This window comes from Uncinocarpus reesii, genomic scaffold (genome assembly GCF_000003515.1).
Source record: "Uncinocarpus reesii 1704 scaffold_1 genomic scaffold, whole genome shotgun sequence".
NCBI classification, from domain to species: Eukaryota; Fungi; Ascomycota; class Eurotiomycetes; order Onygenales; family Onygenaceae; genus Uncinocarpus; species Uncinocarpus reesii.
This window is the reverse complement of record NW_003052500.1, coordinates 2,056,424-2,070,339: the sequence shown is the minus strand read 5'-3', so window position 1 is coordinate 2,070,339 and position 13,916 is coordinate 2,056,424. Positions and strand designations below refer to the sequence as shown.

The following is a 13,916-nucleotide window of genomic DNA, read 5'->3' as shown; positions in this document are numbered from 1 at the left end:
GCCAGAGAGTGCTCATTCCTTCTGGCAGCAAGCACACGCCGTTTCGGTTCATTCCAGGTCGATATTGTTAGACCATAATTTCGCCTCTGGGAAGAGAGAAGCTCAGATGGAATGCAGCTGTGGAAGTGAGCGAGGGTTGCTTGGGGTGTAATTTTGCCCGTTTCCGTCGTGCAGGCTAGTCTCAGGGGCTGCCGTAACTTAACGAATACACAGGGAATACTGGAGATCCCGCGCACAAGTACTGTGGGGGTGGGTGATTGAACTCTAGGCAGTAACACTCGGGAATACGTACTTTGCTCACGTTAAATCACCATGCGCTTTTGTCACTCCACATTCCCTGACCAAGAAACGCATGCTTTTTGCGGCCCGGAAGCCTCAACGGCTGCTGGAACCAGGGTTCAAGAACCGTTAGAATCCAGACTTCTACACCGCAAAATACGCAAAGAAACTGCAATGACGATTGTTGAAGCCAGTGTGGATTGACGATAGCAGAGCAGCGCAACAGTCTTGCTCGTGAGCTCCGGGATCCTGCCCTGGTCGATCGTACCGGCAGCGTACCGTCCCGTAAAAACGCCGGTCGACGCTCACAAACAGGCGTCAACCATGCGGTTTTACGCCAACGAAACCGCCGCATCGGTACGCGTGCCCTCTGCTCCCCGGAAGCCCAGGCCCAAATGAGATCCGGCACATTGAGCTAACCCGTGAGTTCGACGCTTTTCAATCTCGCGTTTGGCGCTGCGGACTTCAATGCAGCCAGTGGAGATGCGTTGACTCGAACGCAAATTCCCAGGCCGGTGTGACAGGGCTGCTCGCCCTGGAAAGAAATCTCGAATCACCCCGGCTCGCCCATCACCCAACACGTCGCCCGTCCATCGTGATTCGGCTGCTCTCGAGACCGCCCCTGTTCTCCCACCATGCAAAGACGCGCAGGCACATGCAAGCTGCAACCCGAACGGCGAGCTAAAAACATATCGCGGCTTGGCACGGAAATCTTCCTCCAATCGAGCTTCCGCCCTCTGGTGATCCGTCACATTTCTTCCCCGGCACCGCCGTTTCTCTTGAACTGGGCTGAGAAACGGTCTCTGATAACGGGAGTATTTGCCGCTTCGACCCAGTCGAGAGGAAATGGTTTGTTTCATCTTCATTCCCATGAGATCGATAGAGCAAAACAGTCCTCCTAGAACCCACAAGCCTCCAGCGTGCGCAATTCTGGAGCAAAATAATCATGAACCAGAGATCGCATGAAAACCAGTGGAGCCCCCATTCAACCTCGAAGCAGCAAAAATTCGCTGCTTGCTGGCAGGATTATTTATTCATTCAATCCCATTCCCCCGGTTTTGCGTTGTTTCACATTAATATCGTGCAAAGCTAACTCGACTTTGTTACCAGTTGCTCCTCGATTCAGATACCCTTGCTATCTACCAACTTCCCCATCTGGAAAAGGAAACCATCAAAGGCCTGGCCTATTTTAAGAGCGTTTGAAAAGACAAGCGATCCCAGCGCGATCGAACTACTCGCAAGGATTGCCCAGGGAAGCCAAACGAGGCCTCATGAGGAGAAAAGAGATCTCAACTGCTTCTTGTTTTGTTCTCTCAAAGGCCCATCATTGTTCTATACTGGAGAGTAGCGAGGTCTACCTGTCTTATGCCTTGACTCTCTTTGGCTCTCTTTTGGCTTGATCTTGAATCGACTCGACAAGGAAAAACACAACCCCTGGCTAGGTTTGATCTAAGCTACCAGGCAGCGAGGACGTGCGACGCCTATGTTGTACTATATCGCCACCCTCAGGAGAAGCCGCGGAACCTCAAACATGTGAATGGACAACGGCTTCTTCGAAGAACAATGTTGCAAATATTTCTTTTCTGATCTTCCTCCTCAGATACGATGCCACGGAATATGCAACAATTTTCTACTCTGCTGCTCGTCAGTGTCCCAAATTTCCATGCTTCAGAGGATTAATAAAACCAACAGAATTTTTTTTGTCCTTTTTGCCAGCTCTTCTGGGAGATTGCACAGGCGTAATGACAAGCCACCGCGTTTCTCAAGCGGTCCCAAATTCCTGCTGCTTTCCCTATTAGTGAAACATCTAAGAAAGCTTCGTTTGGCAGGATTGGGAAGGATATCTTCTCGATTCCAAGGTCACTCAACTCAGCAGTGACCTTGCGCCTGAGCTAGATTTCAGAAGTTGACGTTCGGAAAGGGACCTACTCAACATGCCATAACGCCACGAAAGCTATCCCATGCAAAGTCGGCAGGTTCGATTCCTAAATAATACCAAACATCATGAACTCCACAATGTAATAGAATTCAAGGCTCGAAGGATAATGGTTTGCAAGGCGATGTAGGTTCCACGGGAAAAGGGGTCTCATTATCTGCGAATACCCGAAACCGTCATATTAGTTCCGTCCGGAGGAATGTGGTCAATTCCGTCAAAGTTCAGGGAGCCAACAGTGCTGAGTGGAATCACAATTGAGGACAGCATGGATCCGATCGTCGATATGCCTTGGAACCATACAGAGCAGCTTTCGATTTTCTAGCATTCGTGAATGAAGAGGTTTGTTCGGGAACTGGGCATTACAATCTCGAATTGCTTTTCTGAGTTTTAAAGTTGGAACATAGTCATACAGCCCAAAAGCAGCTTATGTGGCTGCGGATGGAAATGGTGCACATCTGAAGTATCCAGCCATTTCCTGGTGAAGGAATCTAGAAGTTGATGTACCGGTGGAATAGAGGGCCACCTGGCAGTTGTCTGGGGCTGCCAGCGTTTCTGCGTGGCAAGGTCTGAAAGCTTGGTATCCCAGTCAGAGACTGCAGTAAGAGCAACCATAGAATCAAAGAGGCCCACACTCTTACATTGTGGTAAGATAGCAGGTGGTCTCCTTGATATCGATGTATGCCTCTTTCAATAAGTGCATCTGCTGCTTCCTTGACATCTTCCACAACAATCAAAGACACCAGTAGTCATTCCATAGTATGCTAAAACATCTTCAGCCCAGGGGTGGCATGGTATAGATCATGGGCCATCACAATAAGGCAGGGTGAGTGCCACGACGACGGGAGGAGAAGGATAAAAAAAAAATACAGACAATCGAGCGAACGAGCGAAACAGCGAGGTATGAACCTGCAACTAGTCTCGAAGCTCTTGACAAGTCTAGTATTAGTTGGGCTTGGAGCCTTGGAGGACGGTGGGAATAACTGCAAAAAAACATACAACAGCCGGGATTCGCTGGTGGTCACCCACCCAACTACTAGCCGGCCGGCAAGTGGTTTAAGTACGGCTGAGCGGACGGGAAGCCCTGTATTCCACTTCCTATGGTCGTATGTGCTGGTGTTAAATCTACATTAGCTGATTATGCCATCAACATCGGGTTTCACTGGAAGCACTCTAGAACAGTGAACATCGATAGCTCATGGATCTGGTGGACGGCCTCCGCCGGGCTGCCCTGAACTCCTTATTACAATTACCCCAGATTGTTGTTTGTGGTGATCAATCTTCTGGTAAAAGTTCTGTCCTCGAGGCAATTACAGAGATCCCATTTCCCCCAAAAGAAAATCTATGCACAAGGTTTGCGACAGAAATTAGTATGCGGCGTGCGGCGAGAACTTCTATCCTTTGCAAAATTACCCCCGATGGCGGTCGCATGGAGGACGAACAGGCCCAACTTCGCGATTCTTCGAGGCTCATCAAAGACTTCGAGGAGTTACCTTCAATCGTAGATGAGGTTACCGCCGCCTTGGGTCTGAATGACCATAGAGCATTTGCCAAAGATATTCTGAGCATCAAGCTTTGCGGGCCGAACCAGCCGCAGGTGTAGGCATTCTGCGCTATAATCCACTTGGAATCAAGTCTAATTTGAGTGGTATTTAGGCCCTTGGTCGATCTTCCTGCCCATTCACTTGGCGAATAAGTTGCAGTCAGAGAAAGATGTTAGGCTCATCAGGTCATTGTCACTCACGATCACCCTGAGCTAGGGAAAGGTGGCATGGAGAAAGTATTGAAGGCATTGGAATGTGAACGGCCTGGAAGACAGGTACTGAGTCTGCAAGGCGTGATTTGTGATTGTTTATTGTTAAACCCTCCCCTGTTATGTATTGTGTGAATAAGTGAAACTCTACTCAATTTCACCAGCTTTCTCCTTTTCCAGTTCTGTGGCGAGGTCTTTGGCAGATGTAATTCCTCGAGTCCAGCATTTCTCAATGATATGGCCTAGGCTCTAGCCATGTGTTGACTGTTGCCATGTGTTGACTGTTGAGGGAAGGCTGTCTCACTGCAGCCAAGTGTACAGATCCCCTGGTTGCTTCCATTTCTGAGTGACATCAAACTTGCATTTTTGGCCTGTCACAGTCTCAAACATGACAGCACCAAATTGGCCAATATCAGTCACGATTGAAAACCCAAGATCATCTGAGCCAGTCAGGTCCCAATCAAGAGGCATCATAGTTGATTCTCCAAAGTCATAGAACTTGACATAGAGGTTGTCAGTTAATAATAAGTTGTTCAAGCAGACATCAGCAATAATGATGCAATGTTCATGGATGTATGACATGGTGTGAGCCATTGATATTAACCAAGAAAGTTGTGTTGATTTCTCTGGCTGAATAATGTTGAAGATTGCCATTTTTCATCAGATCCATCTGAGTTGAAGGGTCATCTGATGAAAGATTGAAACACTGTACAATGCCATCATTCTCGACAGTCCTTGAGATTTGAGGTAATTTGATCGCATACTGTCCTCGCTCAATGACGATGCCTGTACCGCCTATTCCAATGACTTTCTCCATGACCTTAGAACCATCTAGATGTAGAAACGCCGATCTTCTTGGTGGCAAGGTTTGCGGCTGTCAAGAGGGGTCGTACGTTGAATCCGTCCTGTTTTTGAAGCATTTGCAGATTTGAAGCAAGATGGAAGAGAACCAGCTCTTGTCTCGAGAAGATGGACTCATGTCGATAAAGCACTTTGGCGGGCTGCGTGTGTTGCACTTCGGGTGGAGGGTTTGATGCTCCGCGATGAAGCAAATGTACCGATGTGGAGCAGTGAGTAGGTGAAATTCTGTGTAGTTCTAATTGACATGAAACAAAAGACGAGTTGTCAACTCGAGTGCCAGTGGATCAGGAGGAGGAGTGAACAAGAGCTTGTAAGCAAACTCCAGTGTCATGTGACTCCTGCCATTCGTACAACCAATCACAAATGGCGACTTAATTTTTCCCCTGGGCCATCAAGCAGATTGCGGCATTCAGACTCATTTTCTGCTTGCGATTCACCCATGCCTCACCAAGCCATCTTGATGTTGAGTGGGAGCGGCACTGCGAAAAGGCCCTCCTGAGAAATGACCAAGCTGACACAAAGAGGCTCGAGTCAATTGGGTGGGACTTAACTGAAAAAAAAAACATACAACAGCCGGGATTCGCTGGTGGTCACCCACCCAACTACTAGCCGGCCGGCAAGTGGCTTGAGTACGGCTGAGCGGACGGGAAGCCCTATTTTCCACTTCCTATGGTCGTATGTGCTAGATATTCTCTTGCACAGGTTATTATAGCATCTGCAGATCAAGGAAAACCATGCCTATTGGCTAAGATCTTACAACCTTTCTTTTGCATTTATGGTGCAAGGACTTTGAAGAATGCTGAAGAAATGTCAAGGACTGTAGCAGAGCGGCTGCAAATCTCATGTACTGTTTTACATCTGCACAAATACACGAATCAATAGCAAGAAGAGACGCTGTTCGCCACATGGAGGAAAGGTGGAAGTAATATAGATGATGAGAGTATCTCCGCACAAGTGCTTGCAGCATGTTATAGTCAGTCATCCATTGCAAAGCTCAGAGCTACCACTAACATGGGAGTAGCATTTCATTCCAACTATGAAAAGAGTTGACAGCAGAGCAATGTTGGTGATCTGTGAGAAATTCTCGGCAGAAAAAGACTTGGGAGCTTCCGATCCGTGCTTTGTACGGGGTCAATAAGCAAAAAATGCCTTTGCTATTCGACTTTGTCATCTTCTTCATATTGATTGCTTCCGAGGACAATCTTATTTCGAGGGTTCCAACGCGTTGAGCTCTCATTCGCTAACTTATTGTATTGACCGCCTTTGCTACGCTTGGTGGCAGAGTGTTCCCAGTGCCTCCACCGCTGCTTCTCGACGCAAAAAGTACCAAGTGCCATAGGGCCTCAAGTCAAGACTCCGTGGGCTCCTTCTTGCTGCCTCACCATCTTTACAGTATCTCTTTGGCGCTATTATCAAGCTAGACAAGCGTTACTTGAGATTGCAGGCAAAGATTGCCTTTACTTGCAGGCATTCTCCTCTCTTCCATGACGTTGGGTGAACATTTCTTGATATCTTAAATCAGCTGGCTCTTTGTGAACTTTCCAGCTTACTGACGGGGAGGATCTCGACCCAGACTGAGTTCGTGTTCACCTCCGCCGATGTTGAGGGCACAATCTGATGATTATACTTAGCCATCAACACAAGCACATACGACCATAGGAAGTGGAAAACAGGGCTTCCCGTCCGCTCAGCCGTACTTAAACCACTTGCCGGCCGGCTAGTAGTTGGGTGGGTGACCACCAGCGAATCCCAGCTGTTGTATGTTTTTTGGTTTTCCTCACTTTTGCTCATGCAGAGCTAGACACCAATGGATACAACTACCCATACAAGTGAGGATCAAGCACATACGACCACAGGAAGTGGAAAATAGGGCTTCCCGTCCGCTCAGCCGTACTCAAGCCACTTGCCGGCCGGCTAGTAGTTGGGTGGGTGACCACCAGCGAATCCCGGCTGTTGTATGTTTTTTTTTTGCTCAGCCAGGCGAGCTTGAGCAAGATTTATCCATTTGGATAACCGATCGCAAAAGCAAATACCCGACAAACGTGCAATTCCAGTCCGGGGGATAATTCGTCACGACCCGCAAATATTCACTCGCTTTGTGTCGACGCGTGTCTGTTCAGACGGCTGTATCAAAGCGAGACAGCGAGGATTAAGGAGAGTTCTTTCCGAAACGACAACAAGCATTTCAAAATGCGGGATGCGGAGAAAGTTCTTGGCCTTTTCGGGAAAAAAGGAATCGGGTAAATCATCTCCACGGTGCTTTCATAGTTCACCATAATCAGATACCTACACCTCATAACAAAGGTGTAGACAGATCCCACCCAGGCTTTACCTGTCTAGCAAGAGTGGCGCACATTCAATTCTGCAATTTGCGGCATAGTCACCAGATGGTATCCAAACGCTTGAATGGCCATCTATCCACTTCCTATCACTTCGTACTCGACGAATTTTAACGTTTTTAGGGGGAAGGGACGTGAAATCCAAACGAGAAACTCTTCCTTGGCTTAGGAGATATACTTTGTGCATTCACCATATATCTGCCCAGGAAGACGTAATATATCCTCGAAAAATAGATCAGCCACCTAACCTAGTAGTGGAAAAGGCAAGATCTTCGGCAAGAGAGTAATCACTTCAACGGCAAGGTTGAAGGAGAACAGCGTTTTCCCAAGGACTTGTTTTCAGGAAAGAAAAGCATTCTCAAGAGATTAAGGTTGAGGGGGCGGGACATGAGTGATCATAGAAATTGCCCAATGTTTTAGAAAAGGACAACATCATACATCGCTTCTCGAGCTCTCATATCATGATAGCATCGATGGGAGAACCCCACAAGTCGGGCCTTGTGGGCGCTTTGATCCCCTCTCTATCGCGATCGTCAGCGTCGAAGATTCTAGCGTACCGTATACGAAGATGATACCCATGGAACGGTCGATTCAAGGTCCTAGATTGACGATCGCTGAGCAGATCTTTCGGAGAGGAGAATTCGGCGAATAGTTCAACTGAGAGAAAAGGCCAAACCTTCGAGAAAAAAAAAAACACGGCTCGCCAACTGAAGCCTTCTCTCCATCAGGATTACCCTCTTTAGGAACTTCAGTGCTCTATCCCAAACCTATAGAGCATGTACCGCGTACTTCCCGTGGAAATCGACCAGAGGGGGAGTCAAAACGAGCTTCACGCCAAAAAGAAGTTTCGCCAAACCGCTCTCCAAAGTGAGGATAGCTGCGGCTATCCCAGGAGACCGTCAGAAAGGGGAACAAGGCTGTCAGTACGAAGGAGAGAACATGATTCTTGCCCACCGGAGCTATTTATTCCCAAGTATCTTGGAGGACCATCCAGGTACCGTTTCTCCCGCCGGGAGACGGAGAGACAAATTAGATCCCAGTGCAAAAGTTGGTGAAACACCACACGGACATACCATCCGGCCAACTTTGAGGTCCGATTCGTGGCATAGAAAAGACCTGAATGCACATGCGGCACAAGAGAACGGGACTCTTGTTGTGCGGAGAGCCGGAGAATTACACGCCGTTCACATCACACTGAGAAGCTTTTGACGATTGAAGCAGAGGAGGAGTCAAGGGACAAGGGTTTGAAAAGCAACGAGGAGAAAGAAAAAGATTTTTTTTTTTCTTTTTCCCGCGAACAAACTTCCTCTATGGCTTGACTTTGGTGACAACCAGCGAAAAAGGCTGACATTTTCTCCCTTGCTGTCTAAGCGTCTTATTCTCCGGCGTGCGCAGCAATACAGAACTCTGCGCTTACATATGCTATTCCAGTTTATCCACCATCAGCCGGATTCAGAGGAAGAAGTCGGATCCAGCCCCAAGCAGAGGAAGTCACTGCGACCTCGAGAAAAGTTCTGTTCAGACCAACCAATACTGATGAGACGACAGGACGCTGCCGAGTGGTGATCTGCACTGTACCTTCCAAGGTTGCATTAGCTTGTGCAGCACACGACGGGTAGATAAACGGCGGATCCACTGCTGACCGCGGACTGGAGCACCAGTCAACGTTTTCGCCGAGTCGCGGTTGCTTGGGGACAGCAATCATGGGAGAGCTGATGGTCTCTTGTCGCTTACCCTTTGTGCGGCGACAAGAGCGCGTGATGATATTGCTCCACCGGGTTGCATTGACTGAAAATATCGAGAGGATTTGTCCTGCGCGCGCCATGCGAGATGAACGAAGAGCATGCGGTGTAGATGCACACTGTGGGAGAGGCGACTTCACGCAGAGAATCTTCCATATGGTGCGCAAATATTTGCAGGGATAGGACTGACGAATCGAGAGTTAACCTTATCGTCAAAGCCAGTGGGGGGAAGGATGAGAATGGGCAACCCAAAAAACTGAATTTGTAGAAACGGCCCCCATTTTTCAAAAGGAATGGCCGTCCACTGCGGAGTTGGGGAATGCTTCTTTTCCCACATGGCTTGTTGGGTCGAAAAACGCCATGTTATTTTTTTTTTCTCGTGCGTGCCCACAGATGCTGTGTTGCAGGGCCCCTAAGCCACATGCGGCAGAACACGTACTCCTAGAAACCTGGTCCATGCAGGCAACTCTTCGAGCTCTGTCCCATACCTTTGTATCCTACCTGTGCTGTGAACATGGTTGGCATAGATGCGAAATCAGATAAGAGATTGTTCCCCTTTTGCCCATGGATTCACCCCCCAGGCTGATCGAATACCACTCTTCCAAGCGTCAAATCTGATATAATGAATAATAAGTGAATGTGGCGCAAGTGTGCTGGAGCCAAATTACTGACACTTTCACCCGCAATAATGACAGTACTTATCACCAAGCAGCCTGGTGGCACTCGGTACCGATATTCGAGTGTGGCATAGGTGGTGTGATTCGGTGCCTTCACAGATCTGTAACAAATGTGTGTGGATGCGAGTGTTCCCCCAGCAGGGGAGCAGTCACGACTGGTCCGAATTCCTATACGATCTGCATGGCATATCAGGGATCCCATTTGAAAAAAAGAGACTTTTTAGGCTGCTGCCACCCTGCAGGTACGGGTACACGTTGCCAGCTGCAATGTTTGGAAGGGAAAAAATCTTGCGAATATCAAAACCAAGATTTTTCACGTCCTTTAAGATTCGAGAGAAATTGATAGAGAGGGGGAAGCAAAAGCTTAAGATTGAGTGCCGGCGAAGGAAAATTTGCTTTTAACCAAATCCCCGGGGTTGGTGTCCGCGAGGATCAATGGGGTGGGTATATTTTTGACGGTGGGGAAAGGAATCCCCAGGCCGAAACTAATTTTAAGCATGATCGACATTTCTTTCTAGCTTTTCTGCAGATGATCGTGGAAGATGGAGGTGCGATGCTCGATTGAGAAAACCCTCTGGGCTCTAGGCTCCAGGGCGACACAGCTTGGCTGAGGAGGCTTCTTGAGTACTGGCGTTCCACAAAATAACCGGCCCCTGGCAGGCTGGCAGCTGTATTGGCAAAGCGAAGATTGCACAGGAGCGTAATCATATGCAACGTGGGTTGTTGCTGGGCTGATTGGCCCAAGCTCAAACATACATTGGGATATCGCCACTGCGGGGAAAATGTCAACGACGAGCAACATCCGTCTGTCGTGGTGTGTCGTTGGGCTGGTAGCCGAAACTGTGCATGTTGAGACCCTGTATTCAGCTAATTAGTGATGAAGTATATAGACTGAAGGGCAACATCTACCCCAGATTATGCTTTTCGATCACTCGCCTCTTCGTTTATATCAACTCTCATCCGGATTATCGCACGGGGCTGCGTTGGTCGTTGCCCAACACGATGGCAGACCTCACCGGTCCGGTTTTACCCCAGAAAGTTACCAGCAAACAAGCGCATCGGCATGGGTGCTTGCGTCTGGTGGTCTGGCATTGGCCGATTCCAACGGCCCATGGCCTGGGAGAGGATTGAGCCTCCCCACGGTCGTGAGGTCGGCAAGGCCCAGGGCCCAAGTTCTCGCCTCAGCGCACGATCTCCAATGCCTTGGCAGGCGTGCCCTGGGTGATTCGGCCATGCATTGCATTGCATGATATTCATTAACATCTTGTTGCATGGAGCAGCGCAACGACGGTGATGGGGGAGCGAGAGCTTACATAAACGTACCATATGGAACCATTCCGCCAATGCAAATGGTAGCATTCCTATTGGCTCCCAGGCGGAAAATGTAGCATGGCTGAATTATGTGATTGGTTTAAATAACGCGGAGGGTGGCCTCCTTGACCAATCATCAAGCCCACCATTATGACTAACACGCTTTTTCCCCAACGGGTTCTGGAACAAGCCAATACTGGCGCTTGTATGGAACGGGAAAGCAGCAAAGGGAAACTCTCGGCTTTCTCGCTCGTGTGTCGAAATGTCGAGGACTCAAGCACACGAACAAACAGCAGCTTCGCTGTGGCTCAACCGGCAGCCCAACATCCCCTGCAGCCCGCAAGCAATCGTATGCATCTGTAGAGAGACTGGCAGTATCACCATGCTCCGGTCCTGCACCTCCCCATCAGGATTCATCTTGGGTGCGCCCGGCTTCTCCCTGAAACCATCTGGCCTCGGAAGTCGAGCAGAGACCCAAAGAGGCTAGGGGAGAGCCCGTGAAATCCACAATTCTGCTCCAGCGCCAGGCGTGAAGGTTTTGGCTAGGGACTCGCTTCCCGCTGGTCAGAGAAATTATCCCTCCGCCAGGGCCAATTGGAGCCGGCAGCACAGCACTGTCAAACCCCTTTCTGCTCCCACATGTTGCGCTTAGCTTCGAGCCGGATCCTGGCCCCCTCCCTCCCACCGTCCAGGCTCCGGAAAAGCATCTGAGAAAAGATCCATTCGGGTGCCGCACGCCGGCCGGTGGAGCATCCTTTATACAAGTGGTGTTTGTGTGCATACGCTCCCCGTACAGTTCATTACTACGCCGGAGTAACTGCGAGCAATTGTGAGATTTATTAGCATGGCCGCTGGTAGGACTGCTGGGATTTGCTGATTATTCTTATTATTATTTTTTTTTCTTCCCTCGCTTTCCCCTCTCTTCCCATTATTTCCTCTCTGTCTCTCCCATCTCAGAACAAGTCGTTGGTGTCATGATGTCGATCTCGTTCGATTTCAAGCAGCAAAAAAGCAATTACTAGTTTCACCTCTCCCCCAAGAAGCAGAGCCAGCACTGGACGAATATCCATTTCTTGCTGAACAAAGCTAGGCCCACGTGGTTGTGCAGTCCACAGAGGCCGATAACATCCTCATCGTCCGCGGCGGTTCAGACGCGGGAACAAACATTCGGGCAAGCAGCACTGGGCCCCTCCTAGAGATTCTTCCGTAGCGAGTTCTGGTATGTTTTTATCCCACGCGGTGGCTGTTCTCCCTCTGTCCTGGCCCAAACTGCAATTTGTTATCTTGGGAGGCCAACAGGCCCAAATAAACTGCTCGCCAACCAGCAGGCATCCCCTTCTCTGGGCCATCTCTGCTCTTCTCTCTCTCTCTCTCTCTCTCTGTCCAGTGCAGATTCGGGGCAGGCGAAAGATCCCTTTCTAATTGATCGCTGCAGTGGTTCGCCACCGGGTGTTGTCTTGTTGCTGTCTTGCGCTCTCACGTGTGGTTCCATCAGCCACTGAAGGGGAAAGCAAGCCGCCTGCTCAACGCCTCCCCGGCCGCCGTCCTCCGCCTCAGAACGCAGCTCCTCTCTCACTCCCTCTCTCTCTCTCTCTCTCTCGCACACTGCCTCTGTTGACTCATTCCCAACACCTCTCATTCCCTGCGTATTCTCTCTTTTGCCTGTCGACTCGCTACGCTCTTCAAGGAGTGCCGTTGTCTTTTGGAGTGGTGAAATCCTCCCCATTGTGTGTAACATCTCGACGCTTCGTCCACTGTTGGCACCGAGGGTAAGTTCTCTGCCGTTTGCTCTGATCCTCTCTCCCCCATCAATCAGCAGATGCACCCTTCTGGCCCGTGTTGTTTGCTATCGCCAGTCTCCCCTCTGGACTCGATTGATGTCAACCAACCCGGTGCCTTTGCGGCTCTCCCCCAGATGGCGTCTCAACGCCGCAACCGCAATGGACGACTCCTTTTACTGTCACATGTTTTTACAGCCTATATATATATATATATACTCACTCTTTTCTTCCGTGTTTGATACTTCTTGTTTTGATGATAACAATCTAACACGGCCTTGAAACAGACCGATCATTTCTCATCCCACAAAACCCCGCTCTGGATACACCGTCGTTCAAATCTACTTTGAGACGCTCTCAGCTGCGCGGTCTGCCTTGTCATTCGTTGCAGTGTCCGATATAACCCATTCCAACTCTTTAGGCCCTTATCATCCCTGTCGCGCAGCGGTGTGTAAAAGCGCGTTGCAATCATGACAGGCAAAATGAAGCTATACAAGTTGGTGGTGCTGGGTGAAGGTGGTGTCGGGAAAACTGCGCTTACAATCCAGGTTAGCACCCGCCAGCTTCCATCGCGCTCATCTTGCCTAACCCCCAGAATAGTTGTGCTTGAATCACTTCGTTGAAACCTATGATCCCACCATCGAAGATTCGTATCGAAAGCAGGTCGTCATTGACCAGCAACTCTGTATGCTCGAAGTATTGGACACTGCGGGCCAAGAGGAATACACTTCATTGCGCGATCAGTGGATTCGGGATGGCGAAGGCTTCGTCTTGGTCTACAGCATTACTTCCAGGAGCTCGTTCAGCAGCATACAGAAATTCTACAACCAGATCCAATTAGTGAAAGAATCCGCAAGTTCCGGTTCGCCAACTGGCGCTGGATACCTGTCTGCTCAGATAAATGGTGCTAATTCAGGCCCTCCCGCGCCCGTTCCCGTCATGCTCGTTGGCAACAAATGCGACAAAGCGGTCGAACGCGCCGTCTCGTCGCAGGAGGGATTCGCATTGGCACGGGAATTGGGTTGCGAATTCGTTGAGGCGTCCGCCAAAAATTGCATCAATGTCGAGAAAGCATTTTTTGACGTTGTGCGATCTCTCCGCCAGCAGCGCCAGCAGCAGCAGTTCCAGCAATCGCAACACTCGACGCGACACTTGGACCGACGGGGCACGGCTTATGGCGCCGCATGCAGCCGCCAACCGGTGCCAAATACACGAGGACTTTTGGGAGCAACCGAAAGAAGTG

At 49.6% G+C, this 13,916-nt stretch overlaps 4 protein-coding genes across 4 annotated transcripts in view; 2 read left to right on the top strand and 2 right to left on the bottom strand.

Annotated features, from left to right (window-relative positions):
• Positions 1-312: 312 nt before the first annotated feature.
• On the top strand, positions 313-1,023 carry UREG_00886 (uncharacterized protein; the record flags this gene model as incomplete). The annotated part of the gene is given in 3 exon segments (XM_002541325.1): positions 313-472; positions 490-636; positions 791-1,023. The coding sequence occupies 3 exon segments, from the start codon at positions 313-315 to the stop codon at positions 1,021-1,023; spliced, it is 540 nt and encodes a 179-aa protein (XP_002541371.1).
• Positions 1,024-8,597: 7,574 nt separating this feature from the next.
• Positions 8,598-10,943, bottom strand: UREG_00884 (uncharacterized protein; the record flags this gene model as incomplete). The annotated part of the gene is made up of 5 exons (XM_002541324.1): positions 8,598-9,092; positions 9,580-9,761; positions 10,341-10,451; positions 10,628-10,847; positions 10,908-10,943. 5 exons carry the CDS (start codon positions 10,941-10,943, stop codon positions 8,598-8,600), a joined length of 1,044 nt encoding a protein of 347 aa, XP_002541370.1.
• Positions 10,944-11,848: 905 nt separating this feature from the next.
• Positions 11,849-12,244, bottom strand: UREG_00883 (uncharacterized protein; the record flags this gene model as incomplete). The annotated part of the gene is made up of 2 exons (XM_002541323.1): positions 11,849-11,949; positions 12,061-12,244. The coding sequence occupies 2 exons, from the start codon at positions 12,242-12,244 to the stop codon at positions 11,849-11,851; spliced, it is 285 nt and encodes a 94-aa protein (XP_002541369.1).
• An 899-nt stretch (positions 12,245-13,143) lies between these two features.
• Positions 13,144-13,916, top strand: part of UREG_00882 (protein ras-2) — a gene marked incomplete at both ends in the record, with an annotated part of 1,106 nt that continues 333 nt past the window's right edge. The window contains 2 exons of the mRNA XM_002541322.1: positions 13,144-13,221; positions 13,274-13,913. Of these exons, the coding sequence (XP_002541368.1) occupies positions 13,144-13,221; positions 13,274-13,913 (718 nt within the window). The remainder of the gene's footprint in view (positions 13,222-13,273; positions 13,914-13,916) is intronic.